This window comes from Neofelis nebulosa, chromosome 8 (assembly GCF_028018385.1).
Source record: "Neofelis nebulosa isolate mNeoNeb1 chromosome 8, mNeoNeb1.pri, whole genome shotgun sequence".
NCBI classification, from domain to species: domain Eukaryota; kingdom Metazoa; phylum Chordata; class Mammalia; order Carnivora; family Felidae; genus Neofelis; species Neofelis nebulosa.
The window spans coordinates 105,117,536-105,138,880 of NC_080789.1; the positions used below are offsets into that span (position 1 = coordinate 105,117,536).

At 40.9% G+C, this 21,345-nt stretch overlaps 1 protein-coding gene across 1 annotated transcript in view; it reads left to right on the forward strand.

The window, feature by feature from the left end:
• The window catches only part of LOC131520183 (maestro heat-like repeat-containing protein family member 1), a 79,195-nt gene that overhangs the window by 17,990 nt on the left and 39,860 nt on the right, over positions 1-21,345 (forward strand). The window contains exons 18-24 of the mRNA XM_058744062.1: positions 4,915-5,031; positions 14,707-14,829; positions 15,188-15,340; positions 15,796-15,918; positions 16,286-16,365; positions 16,967-17,102; positions 18,160-18,249. Of these exons, the coding sequence (XP_058600045.1) occupies positions 4,915-5,031; positions 14,707-14,829; positions 15,188-15,340; positions 15,796-15,918; positions 16,286-16,365; positions 16,967-17,102; positions 18,160-18,249 (822 nt within the window). The remainder of the gene's footprint in view (positions 1-4,914; positions 5,032-14,706; positions 14,830-15,187; positions 15,341-15,795; positions 15,919-16,285; positions 16,366-16,966; positions 17,103-18,159; positions 18,250-21,345) is intronic.

Consider the following 21,345-nt stretch of genomic DNA (forward strand, 5'->3'; position numbering starts at 1 on the left):
CAGTAGTTCAGAAGTAACAGATTAGATCTGGTATTTGGGTGCAGTGGAAAGATTATTGACCTAACAGTCACATTTAAGCAAGTTAATTCAAGTAATATTTGAGGGCATACCATGGATCAGGCACTGTGCATGATGTTGGGGCTGCAGAGCTGAGTAAGGAGGAAGGGCTCTTTGCTCACAGAGTTCAAGGTCTATGCTGGTGAAGGCTTTGTTTCTGTCCCGGCTTTTCCTGTGTTCTGGGTGTAATCTGGGTCAGGTGTCTCAGCCTTCGTGAAATTTCAGTTGACTCACTTGGGAAGTAGCAATAACTCCTACGGCACAGGAGAGTGGGTGAATATAGACAACAACATCTGTGCAGTTGCTCTGTAAATTCAACAGACCAAATAACCAGACAGCTCAATCCAGAGGGACTCAGAGTTTTACACAAAGTATAGGTAAAATTGGCACCTGATTCCAGGTTTCTTGATTTTTAATCTTATTTTCCTATCACTGAGCAACACTTTACTTGGGCTTTGGGGGGTCTCCAGGGAAGAGGCCCTATTTCCAAGACTGATTATTAGCTCTCTAATTATTAATAAATATTTATGAAGCACCTGCTATATGCAAAGCTTTGTGGGTGGTAAAATGAAGCAAGCAGGAATTCTGATCTTATCAATAAAGTTATTAAAAATATGTACTAAATGCTCACAGCACAGGAGGCATGAATCAGGCATAGAGTACTCACATAAAAGACACAGACTCTGCCTTCAGGAAATCATTGTCTACTTGAGCAAACAGAGGACAGAGTGGATAATTACAGTAAGTGTGGTAAGCATCAGGATCAAAATGTGCACTGTTTGCTTGGGAACACAGAAGGCAGCTGTTTACTTGGCCTGTGGGCACTGGCCAGAGAAGCTTTCTCAAAGGCGGTCCACCATCTCAGTTCACTCATGACCGTTCTGGTTTCAGCTCTGAAAGTCCAGCATATTAGGAAATACCTCAGTCCTGGGAAAACTGAGAAGATCATCACTCTAGAGAAGAATAAATAGGTCTGGGAAGAGTAATCATTTGTCAGCTGAGCAGAGAAGCAGTTTACCTTAGGTCAGGTTTCATAGAAGCAGAGCCTAAGGTGGGGGTCCTTGTCAAGTGATTTAGCAAGAAAGTGCTCTCAGGAGAAGTTGATAAAATAAAGGAAGCATGATAGGAAGGGGAGAGGTTAAGTAAGGATATGGGGAGCCCTGGATGGAAACTATACTGCAGAGTCCATCCTGTTAGAGACAGGTGAGAGGGGCTTTTGTACTTCCCCACCCCTCCACCTCTCTATCACTTCCATAGTTGGTATGGGGCAGGGATGGGAGAGAGAAGAATGTAACTCTCAGGCACCTCCAGGCAAAAAGGTCCAAAAAGGCTGCAGGTAGGAACTGCTCATGATGGTGCCTGCAGTCAGGGAAGGGAAGGAATCCTTGAGTCTGGCCAAAGCACTAAAGGCATCTGCTAGGGGAAGAAAAGGTGCCCACAGACAGGAGGTTTTAGGGGGAGAGTTGAAACATTCACTGAACATCTGGTATACCCTATTTGTCTACTGTGTCAGGCACTGTGTTAGCACTGGAGTTGAGCAATGAACCAGACACGCACTGCTCCTGAGCTTTATTCTCATTGGAGATGAGAGCATGGGGCAAGTTAAGAACTAACCTAACAAATACATTAACAAGATAATTAGCAGTTGTGATGAAGCTTTGAACGAAAGAAGCAGGATGGTGAGCTGGAGAGGAATTTAGGAGGTCAGGGAAGGCTCACTGAGCCAGGATCAGAAAGAGAATGAAACAGCATTTTGAAGAGCCCAGGGAAGATTCCAGACAGAGAAATAGGAAATATAGAAACCCTGAGGCAGGAAAGTGGGTGAGTACGTAAATATGAGTATTACAAGGTAGACAAAGGCAATGCACAGTAAGCAAGGATAAAGACTACTGAAATTCAGAGGAGGGAGAGATAAACATTACATAAAGATACTTTTTTGATTATGCTATGTTAATTTTAAAATTACACAAATTTAAGGAACTGTTTTTATTTTTAAAATTTTTCAAGTGAGACATTGTTATCAAAATTTATTTTATTTTTTGTTTGTTGTTTTTTAATTTATTTTTTCATTCAAGTATAATAGACATACAGTGTTGTATTAGTTTCAGGTGTGCAATACAGTGATTTCACAATTCTATACATTTCTCAGCGCTCATCACAATAAGTGTACTTTGTCCACCCACCGATCCCCACTCTGGCAACCAGCGGTTTGTTCTCTGTGTTTAAGAGTCTGGTTTTTTTTGTTGGTCTCCTTTTTCTTTGTTCATTTGTTCTGTTTCTGAAATTCCACATATGAGTGAAATCATATGGTATTTGTCTTTCTCTATTTCATTTAACATTATACCCTCTAGGTCCATCCATGTTGTTGCAAATGGCAAGATTTAATTCTTTTTATGACTGAGTAATATTCTATTCCACATCTTTATCCATTCATCTATCAATGAACAGTGTTGCTTCCATATCTTGGCTGTTATAAATAATTCTGCAATAAACATAGGAGTGAATATATCTTTTTGAGTTAGTGTTTTCATTTTCTTTCGTTAAATACCCAGGAGTGGACTTGCTGGACCATATGGTTAGTCTATCTTTAATTTTTGAGGAGCTTCCTTACTGTTTTCCACAGTGGCTGCACCAGTTTGCATTCCCACCAACAGTGCACAAGGGTTCCTTGCCCCCCCCCCCCATCCCCACAAACTCTTGTTATTCCTGGTGTTTTTTATTTTAGCCATTCTGGCAGGTGTAAAATGATATTTTTTTGTGGTTTTGAATTTTCACTTCCCTGATAATTAGTGATGTTGAACATCTTTTCATATGTCTACTTGCCATCTATATGTCTTCTTAGGAAAGATGTCTATTCAGGTCGTCTGACCATTTTTTAATTGAATTATTTGCTTTTTTGATGTCGAGTTGTATAAGTTCTTTATATATTCTGGATATTAACCCTTTACCAAATACATCATTTGCAAATATCTTCTCCCATTCAATAGGTTGAATTTTTGTTTTGTTGATGGTTTCTTTCACTCTGCAGAAACTTTTTATTTTCGTGTATTTCCAATAGATTAATTTTGCTTTTGTTTCCTTTGCCTGAGGAGACCTATCTACAAAAATGTTTCTATGGCTGATGTCAAAGAAATTGCTACCTATTATTTCTTTTAGGAATTTTATGGTTCCAACTCTCACATTTATGTCTTTAACCTATTTTATTTTTGTGTATGGTGTAAGAAAGTGGTTCAGTTTCATTCTTTTACATGTAGCTATCCAGTTTTCCCAATTTCATGTGTTGAAGAGACTGTCTTTTTCCCATTGTATATTTCTGTCTCCTTTGTCATAGATTAATTGACCATAAAAGCATGGGTTTATTTCCGGACTATATTCTGTTCCATTGATTTATGTGTCTCTTTTTGTGCCAGTACCATGCTGTTTTGATTACTACAGATTTGTAATGAAGTTTGAAACCTGGGATTGTAATACCTTTTGTTCTTCTTCTTCAGGATTGCTCTGCCTATTCAGGGTTTTGTTTTATTTGGTTTGGCTTGTTTGTTTTTTATAATTCCACACAATTTTTAGGATTGTTCTACTTCTATGAAAAATGCAGTTGGTACTTTGATGGGAGTTGCATTAAATTTGTAGGTTGCTTTGGGTAGTATAGACATTTTAACAATATTGGTTCTTCCAATCCATGAACATGGAAGATCTTTCCATTTGTTTGTGGCCCTGATACCAAAGTTAGATAAAGGCATTACAAAAAAGGAAAACCACAGGACAATATCTCTGATGAACATAGATGCAAAAATGCTCAACAAAATATCAGCAAGCAGAATCCAACAATACATTTTAAAAAACCATTCACCATGATCAAGTAGGATTTAGTGCAGGGATGCAAGAGTGGTTCAATATTCACAAATCAATCAACAATACATCACATTAACAAAAGAAAAGATAAAAACCATATGATCATCTCAATACATGCAGAAAAAGCATTTGACAAAGTACAATATCCATTCATGGCAAAAACTCTCAACGAAGTAAGTTTAGAGAGAATATACCTCAACATAATGAAAGGCATATATGAAAAACCTACAGTTAACATCACACTCAATGGTGAAAAACTGAGAGCTTTTACCTTAAGATCAAGAATAAGACAAGGATGTCCACTCTCACCACTTTTATTCAACATTAGAACTGGAAGTTCTAGCCACAGCAACCAGACAAGAAAAAGAAGTAAAAGCCATCCAAATTGGCAAGTAAGTAGTAAAACTTTCACTATTTGCAGATAAACGATACTATGCACAGAAAATCCTAAAGACTCCACCAAAAAACTGCTAGAACTGATAAATGAAATCAGTAAAGGATACAAAAGTAATATACAAAAATCTGTTGCATTTCTATACACTTAATGAAGCATCAGAAAGAGAAATTAAGAAAACAGTCTCATTTACAATTGCACCAAAAATAATAAAATAGCTAGGAATAAACTTAACCAAGGAGGTGAAAACTGTAAAACATTGAAGTAAGGAACTTTTCATTTCCTAGCTGGAAATGGGAAGTATGTGGATCAGGGAAAGTCCCTAAAGGGATGATCCATGCCCTAAGAGTTTGAGAAATTAGAAATACAGTTTTCTCTTAACTCTAGCTTGAGTCCCTGCTCTGTAGGATTACTACCTTATCCAGATGCCTCCCCCCCCATCCCCCCCCCCCCCACCAGAACAAGAGGGCCTGTGTGGAGGATGGGGCATTGGGGGAAGGTGCTGGCTGACAGTTACAAAGCCAGTTTGGGAAATGTCTATTCCCCAGGCTACCCTAAGCTTATTCCAAGCTATGCATAGCCTTTCACCTCTACCCTTTCACCTCTCCTAGGCTTTTCTATATAAATTCTTGGGCTTCACCCTGCGGACCTCGAGGAATATAAAAATGGTGCAGATGATGCTCTCTGCCATCCTACAAACTGTCCATGAAGAGCTGCATGAGAGGGAGGTGAGGTGGAGGAACTGGCAAAGCAGGGTGGGTGGGGGGAGCATTTTTACTTTAAGAGTCAGGATGACAAAGTGGTTAAAAGCTGGGACCTGGCAAACTAGACAACCTGGGCTGGAATCCTAGCTCTACCACTTTATAGCTGTGTGCCCTTGGGCAAGTTACTTACTATTATTATTTTATTTTCTGAATCACTTCAGGAAGTTGCAGTCATGATGCATGCGTATTTACCCCTAAATACCTCAGGATGTACTACCTAAAAAAAACAATATTCCCTTATATAATCAAAGCACAGTGATCAAAATTAGGAAGTTAACATTGCTACAGTACTAGCAAATTATCTATCTAATTATCTAATTTATACAGCTGATCTATGAAAAAGGCCAATTGTCCCACCAACATTTTTTTAGAGCAGAAGAAAAACATTTTTCCCCCCTTTGGTCTGGGATCTAATTTAGAATCAAATAGTGCATTTATTTATCAATTATCTTTAACAATTTTTAATATGGAACAGTTCCTCAGTCTTTATCTTTCATGATCTTGACATTTTATTTTATTTATTTTATTTATTATTTTTTTAATATATGACATTTATTGTCAAATTGGTTTCCATGCAACACCCAGTGCTCATTCCCAAAAATGCCCTCTTCAATACCCATCACCCACCCTCCCCTCCCTCCCACCCCCCATCAACCCTCAGTTTGTTCTCAGTTTTTAAGGGTCTCTTTTGCTTTGGCTCTCTCCTACTCTAACCTCTTTTTTTTTTTTTCTTCCCCTCCCCCATGGGTTTCTGTTAAGTTTCTCAGGATCCACATAAGAGTGAAAACATATGGTATCTGTCTTTCTCTCTATAGCTTATTTCACTTAGCATAACACTCTCCAGTTCCATCCACATTGCTACAAAGGGCCATATTTCATTCTTTCTCATTGCCACGTAGTACTCCATTGTGTATATAAACCACAATTTCTTTATCCATTCATCAGTTGATGGACATTCAGGCTCTTTCCATAATTTGGCTATTGTTGAGAGTGCTGCTATAAACATTGGGGTACATGTGCCCCTATGCATCAGTGCTCCTGTATCCCTTGGGTAAATTCCCAGCAGTGCTACTGCTGGATCATAGGGTAGGTCTATTTTTAATTTTCTGAGGAACCTCCACACTGTCTTCCAGAGCGGCTGCACCAGTTTGCATTCCCACCAACAGTGCAAGAGGGTTCCCGTTTCTCCACATCCTCTCCAGCATCTATAGTCTCCTGATTTGTTCATTTTGGCCACTCTGACTGGCGTGAGGTGATATCTGAGTGTGGTTTTGATTTGTATTTCCCTGATGAGGAGCGACATTGAGCATCTTTTCATGTGCCTGTTGGCCATCCGGATGTCTTCTTTAGAGAAGTGTCTATTCACGTTTTCTGCCCATTTCTTCACTGGATTATTTGTTTTTCGGGTGTGGAGGTTGGCGAGCTCTTTATAGATTTTGGATACTAGCCCTTTGTCTGATATGTCATTTGCAAATATCTTTTCCTATTTCGTTGGTTGCCTTTTAGTTTTGTTGATTGTTTCCTTTGCTGTGCAGAAGCTTTTTATCTTCATGAGGTCCCAATAGTTCATTTTTGCTTTTAATTCCCTTGCCTTTGGGGATGTGTCAAGTAAGAAATTGCTACGACTGAGGTCAGAGAGGTCTTTTCCTGCTTTCTCCTCTAGGGTTTTGATGGTTTCCTGTCTCACATTCAGGTCCTTTATCCATTTTGAGTTTATTTTTGTGAATGGTGTGAGAAAGTGGTCTAGTTTCAACCTTCTGCATGTTGCTGTCCAGTTCTTCCAGCACCATTTGTTAGAGACTGTCTTTTTTCCATTGGATGTTCTTTCCTGCTTTGTCAAAGATTAGTTGGCCATACGTTTGTGGATCTATTTCTGGGGTTTCTATTCTATTCCATTGGTCTATGTGTCTGTTTTTGTGCCAATACCATGCTGTCTTGATGATTACAGCTTTGTAGTAGAGGCTAAAGTCTGGGATTGTGATGCCTCCTGCTTTGGTCTTCTTCTTCAAAATTATTTTGGCTATTTGGGGCCTTTTGTGGCTCCATATGAATTTTAGGATTGCTTGTTCTAGCTTCGAGAAGAATGCTGGTGCAATTTTGATTGGGATTGCATTGAATGTGTAGATAGCTTTGGGTAGTATTGACATTTTGACAATATTTATTCTTCCAACCCATGAGCATGGAATGTTTTTCCATTTCTTTATATCTTCTTCAATTTCCTTCATAAACTTTCTATAGTTTTTAGCATACAGATCTTTTACATCTTTGGTTAGATTTATTCCTAGGTATTTTATGCTTCTTGGTGCAATTGTGAACGGGATCAGTTTATTTGTCTTTCTGTTGCTTCATTATTGAAGCATTGAAGCATTCTGTTGCTTCATGTCATCTGCAAAAAGTGAAAGCTTAACTTCATCTTTGCCAATTTTGATGCCTTTGATTTCCTTTTGTTGTCTGATTGCTGATGCTAGAACTTCCAACACTATGTTAAACAACAGCGGTGAGACTGGACATCCCTGTCATGTTCCTGATCTCAGGGAAAAAGCTCTCAGTTTTTCCCCATTGAGGATGATGTTAGCTGTGGGCTTTTCATAAATGGCTTTTATGATGTTTAAGTATGTTCCTTCTATCCCGACTTTCTCGAGTGTTTTTATTAAGAAAGGATGCTGAATTTTGTCAAATGCTTTTTCTGCATCGATTGACAGGATCATATGGTTCTTATCTTTTCTTTTATTCATGTGATGTATCACGTTGATTGATTTGCGAATGTTGAACCAGCCCTGCATCCCAGGAATGAATCCCACTTGGTCATGGTGAATAATTCTTTTTATACGCTGTTGAATTCGATTTGCTAGTATCTTATTGAGAATTTTGCATCCATATTCATCAGGGATATTGGCCTGTAGTTCTCTTTTTTTACTGGGTCTCTGTCTGGTTTAGGAATCAAAGTAATACTGGCTTCATAGAATGAGTCTGGAAGTTTTCCTTCCCTTTCTATTTTTTGGAATAGCTTGAGAAGGATAGGTATTATCTCTACTTTAAACGTCTGGTAGAACTCCCCTGGGAAGCCATCTGGTCCTGGACTCTTATTTGTTGGGAGATTTTTGATAACTGATTCAATTTCTTCGCTGGTTATGGGTCTGTTCAAGCTTTCTATTTCCTCCTGATGGATTTTTGGAAGTGTGTGGGTGTTTAGGAATTTGTCCATTTCTTCCAGGTTGTCCAGTTTGTTGGCATATAATTTTTCATAGTATTCCCTGATATTGAATTCATAGAATTCTCTGATATTCCTTGTATTTCTGAGGGATTGGTTGTAATAATTCCATTTTCATTCATGATTTTATCTACTTGGGTCATCTCCCTTTTCTTTTTGAGAAGTCTGGCTAGAGGTTTATCAATTTTGTTTATTTTTTCAAAAAACCAACTCTTGGTTTCGTTGATCTGCTCTACGGTTTTTTTTAGATTCTGTATTGTTTATTTCTGCTCTGATCTTTATTATTTCTCTTCTGCTGGGTTTAGGGTGTCTTTGCTGTTCTGCTTCTATTTCCTTTAGGTGTGCTGTTAGATTTTGTATTTGGGATTTTTCTTGTTTCTTGAGATAGGCCTGGATTGCAATGTATTTTCCTCTCAGGACTGCCTTCGCTGCATCCCAAAGCATTTGGATTGTTGTATTTTCACTTTCATTTGTTTCCATATATTTTTTAATTTCTTCTCTAATTGCCTGGTTGACCCATTCATTCTTTAGTAGGGTGTTCTTTAACCTCCACGTTTTTGGAGGTTTTCCAGACTTTTTCCTGTGGTTGATTTCAAGCTTCATAGCATTGTGGTCTGAAAGTATGCATGGTATGATCTCAATTCTTGTATACTTATGAAGGGCTGTTTTGTGACCCAGTATGTGATCTATCTTGGAGAATGTTCCATGTGCACTCGAGAAGAAAGTATATTCTGTTGCTTTGGGATGCAGAGTTCTAAATATATATGTCAAGTTCATGTGATCCAATGTATCATTCAGGGCCCTTGTTTCTTTATTGACCATGTGTCTAGATGATATATCCATTGTTGTAAGTGGGGTATTAAAGTCCCCTGCAATGACCACATTCTTATCAATAAGGTTGCTTATGTTTGTGAGTAATTGTTTTATATATTTGGGGGCTCCCATATTCAGCGCATAGACATTTATAATTGTTAGCTCTTCCTGATGGATAGACCCTGTAATTATTATATAATGCCCTTCTTCATCTCTTGTTACAGCCTTTAATTTAAAGTGTAGTTTGTCTGATAGAAGTATGGCTACTCCAGCTTTCTTTTGACTTCCAGTAGCATGATAAATAGTTTTCCATCCCCTCACTTTCAATCTGAAGGTGTCCTCAGGTCTAATGTGAGTCTCTCGTAGACAGAAATAGATGGGTCTTGTTTTTTTATCCATTATGATACCCTATGTCTTTTGGTTGGCGCATTTAGTCCATTTACATTCAGTGTTTTTTTTTTAATTTTTTTTAATCTTTATTTATTTTTGAGAGAGAGAGAGAGAGAGAGAGAGAGAGAGAGAGACAGAATGTGAGCAGGGGAGGGACAGAGAGAGAGGGAGACACAGAATCTGAAGCAGGCTCCAGGCTCTGAGCTGTCAGCACAGAGCCCGATGTGGGGCTTGAACTCACAGTCCGCGAGATCATGACCTGAGATGTCGGACACTCAACTGACTGAGCCACCCAGGCGCCCCTACATTCAGTGTTATTATAGAAAGATATGGGTTTAGAGTCATTGTGATGTCTGTAGGTTTCATGCTTGTAGCGATGTCTCTGGTACTTTGTCTCAAAGGATCCCCCTTAGGATCTCTTGTAGGGCTGGTTTAGTGGTGATGAATTCCTTCATTTTTTGTTTGTTTGGGAAGACCTTTATCTCTCCTTCTATTCTAAATGACAGACTTGCTGGATAAAGGATTCTCGGCTGCATATTTTTTTCTGTTCATCACATTGAAGATTTCCTGACATTCCTTTCTGGCCTGCCAAGTTTCAGTTGAGAGGTCCATCACGAGTCTTATTGGTCTCCCTTTATATCTTAGAGCACATTTATCCCTAGCTGCTTTCAGAATTTTCTCTTTATCCTTGTATTTTGCCAGTTTCACTATGATATGTCGTGCAGAAGATCGATTCAAGTTACATCTGAAGGGAGTTCTCTGTGCCTCTTGGATTTCAATGCCTTTTTCCTTCCCCAGATCAGGGAAGTTCTCAGCTATTATTTCTTCAAGTACACCTTCAGCACCTTTCCCTCTCTCTTCCTCCTCTCGAATACCAATTATGTGTAGATTATTTCTCTTTAGTGTATCACTTAGTTCTCTAATTTTCCCCTCATAGTCGTGGATTTTTTTATCTCTCTTTTTCTCAGCTTCTTCTTTTTCCATAATTTTATCTTCTAGTTCATTTATTCTCTCCTCTGCTTCTTCAATCCGAGCTGTGGTTGCCTCCATTTTATTTTGCAGCTCATTAATAGCATTTTTTTAGCTCCTCCTGGCTGTTCCTTAGTCCCTTGATCTCTGTAGCAATAGATTCTCTGCTGTCTTCTATACTGTTTTCAAGCCCAGCAATTAATTTTATGACTATTATTCTAAATTCACTTTCTGTTATATTGTTTAAATTGTTTTTGATCAGTTCGTTAGCTGTCACTATTTCCTGGAGATTCTTTTGAGGGGAATTCTTCCGTTTCATTATTTTGAACAGTCCCTGGAGTGGTGTGGAACTGCAGGGCACTTCCCCTGTGCTCTCTTGAAAAACTTGTGTTGGTGGGCGGGGCTGCAGTCAGACCTAATGTCTGCCCCCAGCCCACCGCTGGGGCCACAGTCAGACTGGTGTGTACCTTCTCTTCCCCTCTCCTAGGAGCAGGATTCACTGTGGGGTGGGGTGGCGTGGCCCATCTGGGCTACTTGCACACTGCCAGGCTTGTGGTGCTGGGGATCTGGCATATTAGCTGGGGTAGATCAGCAAGGTGCATAGGGGTAGGAGGGGCAGGCTCAGCTCACTTTTCCTTCAGTGATCCACTTCAGGAGGGGCCCTGTGGCACTGGGAGGGAGTCAGACCCGCAAGAGGGATGGATCCACAGAAGCACAGCATTGGGTGTTTGCACGGTGCAAGCAAGTTCCCTGGCAGGAACTGGTTCCCTTTGGGATTTTGGCTGGGGGATGGGCGAGGGAGATGGCGCTGGCGAGTGCCTTTGTTCCCCACCAAGCTAAGCTCTGTCGTCTGGGGCTCTACAACTCTCCCTCCTGTTGTCCTCCAGCCCTCCCGCTCTCTGAGCAGAGCTGTTAACTTATAACCTTCCAGATGTTAAGCCCCACTTGCTGTCAGAACACACTCCGTCTGGCCCCTCCACTTTTGCAAGCCAGACTCAGGGGCTCTGCTTGGCCGGCGGGCTGCCCCTCCGCCCCAGCTCCCTCCCTCCAGTCCGTGTAGCGCGCATCACCTCTCCGCCCTTCCTACCCAATTCTGTGGGCCTCTTCAATCCGAGCTGTGGTTGCCTCGTCTATGCTTGGCTCTGGAGACTCTGTTCTGCTAGTCTTCTGGTGGTTTTTTGGGTTATTTAGGCAGGTGTGGGTGGAATCTGAGTGATCAGCAGGACGCAGTGAGCCCAGTGTCCTCCTACGTCGCCATCTTCCTCCCTCCTCTGGGTGAGATGGTTTTAAAGGGCAAATTGGGCACTCATTCAGCCCTGAAAGCTGGTCAGGCATAAAAGCAGGCTAGCACCAGGTCTGGGGGGCTCAACCTTTGGAGAGGACTCTGCTGGGCTGGCACTGGTGTGAAAGAAAGTTTTTTCTGAGTCTCTGAGTGCGTGTCGCTTGTCTCTTCCTGTGTGCCAAGTATTTGCTGTAACAACTTTCTTGAAATTCCTTTAAATGACAAACAAATATTTGAATTGATCTTCCTGAAATCTGATTCCTTTGTACCTAGGGATGATGTGTCAATTTCCAAGAAGCCTCCTGCCAGATGTAGCCCAGACAGGGGGCAAAGGGGGAAGAGAATCTCTCCACAGGGCGTGGGTCTGGGAAAGATGCAAAAGGCAGTCGTGACATTTTAAATGTATAGACCATTTATTTTGTAGAATATATGGCATTTTTGGTTTGTCTCATATTTCTTCATGATTAGGTTTAGATTATGTATTTTGGTGGGTATACCACAGAGTATGTGTGTCAAAGGATGGTTTTAAGGATTAAATATATAAAAGCTCCTAGAACAATGCCTGGCACACAAGCACTCTCTAGGTGTTGGTTACTGGTAGAGTTGGTACCCATGTTCTCAGGCCTCCCCTCTCCAATGTCTCTTCCCTGCCAGATTCTCAGAGCATCCACCATCATCATGACTATATCATCAGGTATTTACCAAACCCAAGATGCAAACAGTATCGTTGAAGAGACAGACACATATAGGAAGAAAACAGCTGACTACACAGAATAGCCTTACATGAGTGGTCACAGAGACATACAGTGGCTGTGTGGGGTGGTGGGGACTTGGGCTAGTTGGGTCTAGATTAGGAGAAGGAGTGAAGTGGGTATTCTCACTTGACATAATATTCCAAGACAAGACTCAGGAGCAAGAACTTTTGGGGGCATGTCTATAGAACTGTTAGTCGTGTGGTGGGACTGGAATGCAGAATTCTTTGACGGGAAGTGAAAATGACCCCTCTGCTGCCACCTGGGGACAGACTGGATACAAAGGATAAAGATAAGAGGGAAGAGGATGTTCAGGATGTTTCCTGGGTTTCTGGCATGGTCAGCTGGGAGGATAATAGTATCCTTCACTGAAACCAGGAATGGAGGGCAAAATGGGGAGGAAGATGATGCATTCAGTTTTTGATCAGGAGAGAAAAGGGTGCCCTTGGTATAGCCAGGTGGAGATGTTCAGTAGCCATGTAGATCTGGAGCTCAGATCTGAGCTGGATGGCTACGTTAGGGAACAATTATATTGTCCCTTTCTGTAAAATAGGATTGGTAATATTTACCTCAAATCTTTAGGGTTAGGATCAGTGAGAGAGATAGCATGTGTTAAGTTTGGTAAAAACTAAGCAGTAAATACCTGATGATGTCAGTGATGAAGAAGATGATGATGGATGATGATGATGATGATGATGATGATGATGATGATGAAGAATGACCAGGATGACTGGAAGCCATGGATAAGGGATGGCATAAGAAGAGGGACAGAATAAACCCCCTTTCTGATTTTCAACTAGTCCCTGCTTCACAACTAGGCAAAATTTTCCCTTCATCTACTTGGAGGTCGAAAGTCTGTAAGTCCCACTAATACTTCATCCTTTCTTGAAGATCTGTGTCCTGGAGCAACGGTAACTGTCCCCAGGTCCCTGTCACTCTGCCTCCTCTACTGCAGAATCTTAATGGTGGCCTGTCCTGCATAAACAAGCCAGTTGGCAAATAGCTGGCACCTGCTTGTCTGTGTTAGATGTTCCTTTAGCTCTGTGCCCAGATATCCTTGTTGAATAAGCTCTGGAAGACACTTGGCTGACATTTAAGTCAAAGGGCCTGTTATGAGGCAGAGGGATTTAAATTAAATGCTGTTCCTGGCAGGAATTATAGAATCCCCAAGTTTCCCTTGCTCTTGTCTCCCACTCAGTCATCTGTTCCCAGATCCACTAACCACTGATAGCATTTTCACTTAGTTGTCCTTCTACTATGTCCTACAAAACACATGCAGGATGTTCCTCATTCCTCTCTCCCCAACTCTAGACAGGCCCCCCTTTTCCACCTTCCCATTATTGGTCAGTTACTGCTGTTTCCTGTTATTCAGGGTTAGAAATATTTGCACTGTCTGTTAGTTGTCTCTCTCTTCTGTTTCTTCTCTGATTATCCATCCAATCCTGTCAATAATGTGCCTTGGATTTGTTCTTCCCCTTTGCTCCCTCCTCACCACCCTTCTCTGAATTACTAGTGCATGTAAGTATTCTCTGTTCTGCAATGTTGGATTTGATAATCCCAAGATTTTGTAAATCTGTGATTCTAATTTTTCATAATCTGAGTTAATTTGCTTCCCCACCCCCATGCCTTAGGCACCAAAACTCTACTGAATCCACAAATGAATTCATGTACATATGAGGGCCCACAGTTCACAAATATTATGGCAGGGTGTGTGTGTGGGGGGTGTTCCTCTGCTCCATGATATTCAGGAAGGGCTTTTCTGGATGTTGTCAATTAGTATGAAAAATACAAAAATGAGGACTCCTGAATTTTGATAAACTCTGTGCCACTCTATCATCTATCTATCTATCTATCTATCTATCTATCTATCTATCAATCATCTTTTAGAGTTCTTTTTTCCCCCATCATGATAACTGTACTCTCTAATCCCCATCCCTTATTTCCCGCATCCTCCCACCCACCTCCACTCTGATAACCATCAGTTTGTTCTCTATAGTTAAGAGTCTGTTTCTTGTAATTTGCTTCTTAAATTATTTCTTGTATGGACTTTGGTTCTCCCCCTTGATTTTAAGTAATTTGAATCAGAGGAACCAAATTTTCCTTCCATTTATTTTCTTTCCCATTCCTCTCTCTTCCTCTCTCTAAATCTATAGTTCTGGGAGAACATAAAGTTCTGGCTCACTTTGAGCTGTGGCATGAGGTTGAGGCTATCCCTATTACAGGGCATTGCTGTGGCGCTCAGTATCGTGTCCATGAAACATCTGAAGGTAACCCTGGACCAACTGCAAGCATATAGTGCTATACTCACTGAAAAGAACTCATCATCCATCCTCAAACTGATGAAGGTGATGGCATTCCTGGGAGCTCTGCCAACCTCCCACACAAAGCCTTCCAAGGCATCCCTGTCACCCCAGACTCCCCACTTCTCTGAGGTGTGCTGACCCACCTATAAATGTTTCTATTTCCCTCTGGCCAACTGTGGGGAAGTTTCATCCTCTAGTCCCTTTCCCGTGCTCCTTTATGCCGTGAATCAGGCCCTGGTATCACCAGCTGCACCACCTTCCTCCCAGCTGTTCACCATTCCACAGCCCCATCTTCCCTTCCGTGTCATGCAGGCAATCCATTCCTCTCTGAACCTCCATTTCCCCATCAGCCAAGGAGGATAAGATGAAGAGAAGGCAAGTTTCCCCCTTCCCCCTACAGGAACATCAGCAAAGGGAATGGGGGCTGGTCTGTAACATCATCTACTTAAGCTATAGCAAGATTATTTCAGAGAGCAAGGGAGCCATCTTCATGCATTTAGATGACATCCTGGCCATGGTCCTGCAACACTACCGCAACTGTATTGTAGAAAAGGTACTTCCTGCTTTCTCTACTTCTCCAGTGTCCCATCCCTGCCATTTTTGGCCCTTCCGCTCCAAGAAAATGATGCGTGGCCTTGAATGGAACTCGGGGGTGGGGCGATCACAGTTTCAGGGGAGGTAAGAGGGAGCCCCAAATAATTTTTCTGCCTTTGCCATTTGTTCAGAGCATATATCCCTAGGGTAGGAAAAGAAGCCTTTCCCATTCCCTATTCATTTACCATCCAACTAGACATCCTTCGGAAGAACTTATTTGGTAAAAAGACAATAACTTAAGAGACATGGAAACTTTGGGAGCTTTGCTTTCCTAAGCGGCCCTCAGAAGGAAGATGCAGGGTTTTAGCCTAAGGAAGCCTTAGCACCTCATCTCCCAGATTTTGTGTAGGTAGTTTTCCCTTGCCCCAGGATCATTCCTACCTTGGAAATCTCTGAGTATACTGGTTGGTTCAGGATAAGAACCTGAAGTTGGAGTACCTGGATGCCCTGACCAAGCTAATAAACATCTTGAGCAGCCAGCCCATGGCCTTTCAATTCAAGTTCCCTCAGAAAATAGAAATTGTAACCCTTATGATGGTAAGTACAACTCAGGAGGATGGAGGTAGAAATGCACAGAGGAGGGAGGATGGGTCCTCATTCATGGAAACCATTGGCAATGCTCCTAGACTAGGCCTGGAGGATAAAAGTCCAGATTTTCTGGTTGTTTTTTCCTACCTTATTGTTCCCTTTCCCATTCTCAAGGTAGGGGTGAGTGCTGTGGGGAAGGTATGGTTGGGAGTAGGAGAGATGTGCTATCCTTCAGAGTCTTTGGAAGTCTCTGAAAATTCTAGGTCCCAGTTTCCTGTGAATACAGCCTGGGTGGGAGGAGGGGGAGGAAGGCAAGAAAGATATATTCACATCCTCTTGTTCTCTGGGGTGGGGGATTGGGGTGGGTGTGTTACAGGAGTTAATCAGGGAGGAGCCATTGAATTCCATCTCCAGTTCCATTAGGCAGAGGGCAATGAACTTCATCACTAACTTCAGGTAACAATGTTCCAGCCATTCTGTCCTCCTTCCTCTGACTGGATTTTAGTTCTTTATTCCCTAATCTATCCCCACCTTATTTTCTTCTCTGCTTTTAGTATGGGGGCCCCAGGCAGTTGTAGACATCTGTTGGACAATGTATGCCACCTCTTTTTACCAAGATTTTTTGGATGGGATTTTTGGAGCATGTGGCAGAGACCACCTCTCCCATCTTCCATAGGCACTTGCTGTTGTTTCTGGTCCAGTCTTTCTTCTGCTCACAGGGATGTCCCTGACTAAACACCTCCATCTCCATCATTGACTGCCTCCCCCATTCCCTCAAAATACCCGGGGAACCAAACAATAATAGATCATCCCCAAATATTAGTACCCTTTTCTGTAATAGTTCCTCTTTCCCTTTATCCCTTTCTTTCCATATTCCTGGCATTTTAAAACTTTTCTTACTGTTTCCTCCTTTTCTTCTTTTGGTTACCTTTTCTTTTGGTATCTTCTTTCTCCCACCTCTCCCTCTGTCTCCACCATCTCTCTCTTATTTTCCTCAGCTGTTATTCCTGGCCATTACTCTCTGGTTACATTTTTGCTCCTTCCTCATGGATCTTAGGAAGCTCCATCCCCTCACAGAGGTGGAAGAAAGAACAGAGCTACTCCAAACGTGCTTTCAGAGTGTGCTATGCCTGCCATCCACAGAGGATTTGCAGAAGGAGGCATCCAGTTCCCAGGAAGCCCAGGCCACTGAAGTAATTAACTCTTTGGTGTTTGTCTCTTTGTTTTTATTTTTTACTTTTGAGAGGATGAGAAGTATAAGTTCAGCAGTTATATGTAAGGACCTCTTTGATAAAAACATGATAATCATCAGAGATTACTAGGTCATATAGTCTGAACACTACTCATGAAAAGTACTTCCTTCTTGAGAGCACTCATTGATTGCCACTGTCACAACTTTAATATTCTGGCCCAGACACGGACACTCAATTCTTTACCTTTTACTGTTGTACAATTGAAACCAGACGGGAAGGTTTCAAACGTAATTTTACTAAAGGCCCATGGGTAAATAAGTTCAGAGAGTCAGCAAGAGAGCTGAGTCCATTTCCCACAGGGTCTGTAGTGTTTCCTTGAAGGAAGGAAGGAAGAGGGATTCAGTTTTCCAATTTGCATTTATATGTTTAGTTCCTAGGAATTCTTTCATGTTCTCTGATTACTCCTTTATTTTGACTGATTGTTCTTGTTTTACTGATACCACAATCTCCTGCTTCTTTTTTTTGAGGATATTAATAAGAATTTTAAAAATAAAGGTTTCTATTACTTACTGAATTAGTTTGGTTTTCTTTAGGACCATTTGGTCTATTTGTTTAGTTGGGCCTTTTCATCAGATGTCTGGTGGTCCTTCTTTGTCAGTTCATATTTATTTATGTTATGAAGGAAGGACTGGTACATACAGAGAAAGCTGAGGTCAGTTTCCTACGCTTGTACCCCCATGAGGCCTTATTCAGTGTAGCTCTGGTTAGAGAGGGAAGGTTTTGACAGGATTTCCCCATGTTTGGGGCAAGCTGGGATCTCCCCATCCACTAGGACAAACCACGTATCAAGCAGATATTTGTGCTCTGCTGAAAACAACAGAAAAATTTCTTCAAGTTAGTAATGGGCAAGTGGCACTTGAAATGTTAGGGGGAACCTTGCGGAGCAGAACTTCTCAAGGAAGGGTTCCTGGGAGAGCTGGAGCACTGAGCTAAGTTTAGAAGGAGGGATGGGACTGATATCTCAGCAAGTCTTTGAGATCTCTCTTTTCTCCCTCAGGATTTGCTCATGGAGACCCTTCAATCCCTCCTAAGGCTAATGGAGACACTTATTGTTGAGATGCCTTCTCAGATCCAGTACTGTTTGGAGGTCAGTGGGAAGGAGCCCCTGAAGTTGGTGTATTGGTTTTCTAGGGCTGCCATAACAAAGTACCACAACTGAGTAGCTTCAAACAACAGAAATATATTCTTTCACAGTTGTAAAGGCTGGAAGTCCAAAATCAAGGTATCAGCAGGGTTGGTTTCCACTGGAGGCTCTGAGGGACAACCTGTTCCATGCATCCCTCCTAGCTTTTGGTGATTCCTGGTGGCCCATGGTGTCCCTCGGTTTATAGACCTACCATTACAATCTCTGCTTCCATTTTCACAGGGCATCTGTGGGGTGCAGGAGGATATGTGTGTGTGTGTGTGTGTGTGTGTGTGTGTGTGTGTATGTTTCTCTGTCTTTTCTTCTTAATAAGGACAGGAGTCATAAGATTAGGGCCTATCCAAATCCAAATCCAATATGCACTCACCTTTACTTGAGTTCATCTGCCAGTGACTATTTTCCAAACAAGGTCACATTCTGATGTTCTGGGTGCACATGAATTTGGGGGGGACTCTATCAACGCAGTACAGTTGGGAATAGAACAGCAGAACAGTTGTGGGGAAAAGTAAGAGGTCTGAGGATGAAGGTTGGATTCAGACCTTTTAGGGAAAGGATAACCAGAGCTAGGATCCAGATAACATTGGTCTGCTCTTTGGAGGACATCTTTTCCTTTTTCTTTCTTACCCTTCAGTCATTGCTGTGGTCATCTTTCTCAGCTCCCTCTGCTCCCTCATGGGAGCTAAAGGTTAAAAGCATGGGCTCTTGACTGCCATACGCTGCAATTCCAGATTCTGATTCTGCTCTTAACAGTATAGCCTTGGGGAATTATTTAACTTCCATCTGCCTCAGTTTTCTCTTGGAAAATGGGATGACAGTAGTTAACATAGTCATTTTGATAACTGAATGAGATAATGTTTACAAAGTGCTTGGCTCATCTGCTCATTTAAAAATTTGTTTGTCTTTTGATATCATGTTTTCACTCACATGTTGAATTTGAGAAACTTAACAGAGGACCATGGGGGAAGGAATGGGGGAAAAATAGTTTCAAACAGAGAGGAAGGCAAACCAGAAGAGACTCTTAAATACAGAGAACAAACTGAAGGTTGATGGGGGGAATAGGGGAGTGGGGCAAATGGGTGATGGGCATTGAGGAGGGCATTTGTTGGGATGAGCACTGGGCCAAGAGCACACTGTATACACTGTATATTAGCTAACTTGACAATAAATTATATTTAAAAATAAAAATAAAAAATAAATTTTGTCTTTTAATTGATTTGATTTACTTTATACTATTGTCATCGTATTTTGGCCTTCTCCTAATATCCTGTTCCCCAGCTACCACATGAGGTTCAAAATTTCTTTGTAGTTTCTTTTGTTGTCAAAATATAGATCACTAAGGAATATACTCAGACTATTGTGCTCAAAAGCTACTTGAAATAATTATTTTCTTTATGACTATATTATCAAATTGGGATAATTTAAACTTGTTTGTGTTAAATTTTAGGGCTTCCTTTCTTTTATTTAATTGAAGAGAATAAAACTTAAAACTTTATAATGTTTCATGCAAAGAATTCTTGCTCCTACTCTGATTCTCTTAACCTCATTCCCACTTATCCCCTGTAGATAACCATTTTTAATGGCTTCTGGTTTGACCTTCCTGTCTTTCTTATTGTGAAAATAAGCAAACCTGTGTTTATGATATATTATTATTATTTTCCTGCCTTTCTTGTGCTGTAGGTAGCGCATTTTATCTACTGCTCTGGATCTTACTTTTTTCTCTTATCCACAATCAGTTCACAGATACAGTCCTTATTTTCTTTGTGGTTTTATACATTGTGTGGATGTACCATAATTTACTCAGCCAGTTCCCTATGGACAGACATTGGGCTGTTTCCAATCATTTTGCTGTTAGTTTTCTTCTTTTTTAAAAAATTTTAAATGATTATTTATTTTTGAGACACACACACACACACACACACACACACACACACACACACACAATGCGAGAGGGGGAAAGGCAGAGAGAGGGAGACACAGAATCTGAAGCAGGCTCCAAGCTCTGAGCTGTCAGCACAAAGCCCAGCATGGGACTGGAACTTGTGAACTGAGAACATGACCTGAGCCTGACCTGAGCCAAACTGGGATGCTTAAACGCCTGAGCCACCCAGGCGCCCTACTGCTAGTTTTCTTCTTAACTTTATTTTGCAATGATTGTTGATTCATTGGAAGTAGCAAAAAAATAGTACATATAGTCCCTTGAATGCTTTACCCTGCTTCCCCTAATGATGACATCGTATATTACAGCAATAACTATCAAAACCAGGGAATTGTCGGTATATTACTGCTTGGCTACAGACTTTACTCAGTTTTGGCCAGTTTTTACACATACTTATTTGTGTGTTCTATGAGATTTAATCTCACGTATAAATTGTGAAACCACCACCACCACCATTATGATATACGATGTTCCCTCACTAAAAGAAACTCTTGTACTGCCCCTTTATAGTCACATCTTCTCCCGCTTTGTCCCTGTTCCCTGGAAACCATTAATCTGTTTTCCATCTCTGTAATTTTGTCATTTTGAGGATGTTAAGCACATGGAATCAAATAGTATATAAAATTTTATGAGATTGGCTTCTTTCATTTAGCTTAATGCTCTTAAGATCCTTTAAGTTGTCTGCATCATTAGTTTATTCCTTTTTATTGCTGAGTAGTATTCCATGGTATGGATACTAGGGTTTGTTTAGCCGTTCACCCTTGAAAGACATTTGGGTAGTTTCCAGTTTTTGACAATTATGAAAAAAACTCCTGTAAATATTCATGTACAGTCTTTTGTGTGAATATACATTTTCACTGTTTGGGATAAATATTCCAGAGTGTAATTGCTGAGTCATGGTGAGTACATGTTTAGTCTTATCAGAAAATTACCAAACTATTTCTCAGAGTGACTGAACCATTTTATGTTTTTACCAACAATGTATGAGATGTCTAGTTTCTTCCCATCCTTGCTGGAAAATAAATCCTTGGTATAATTTTTAAATTTTACCTCACTGTGGTTTTAATTTATGTTTCCCTTATGGCTAATGATGTTGAACATAT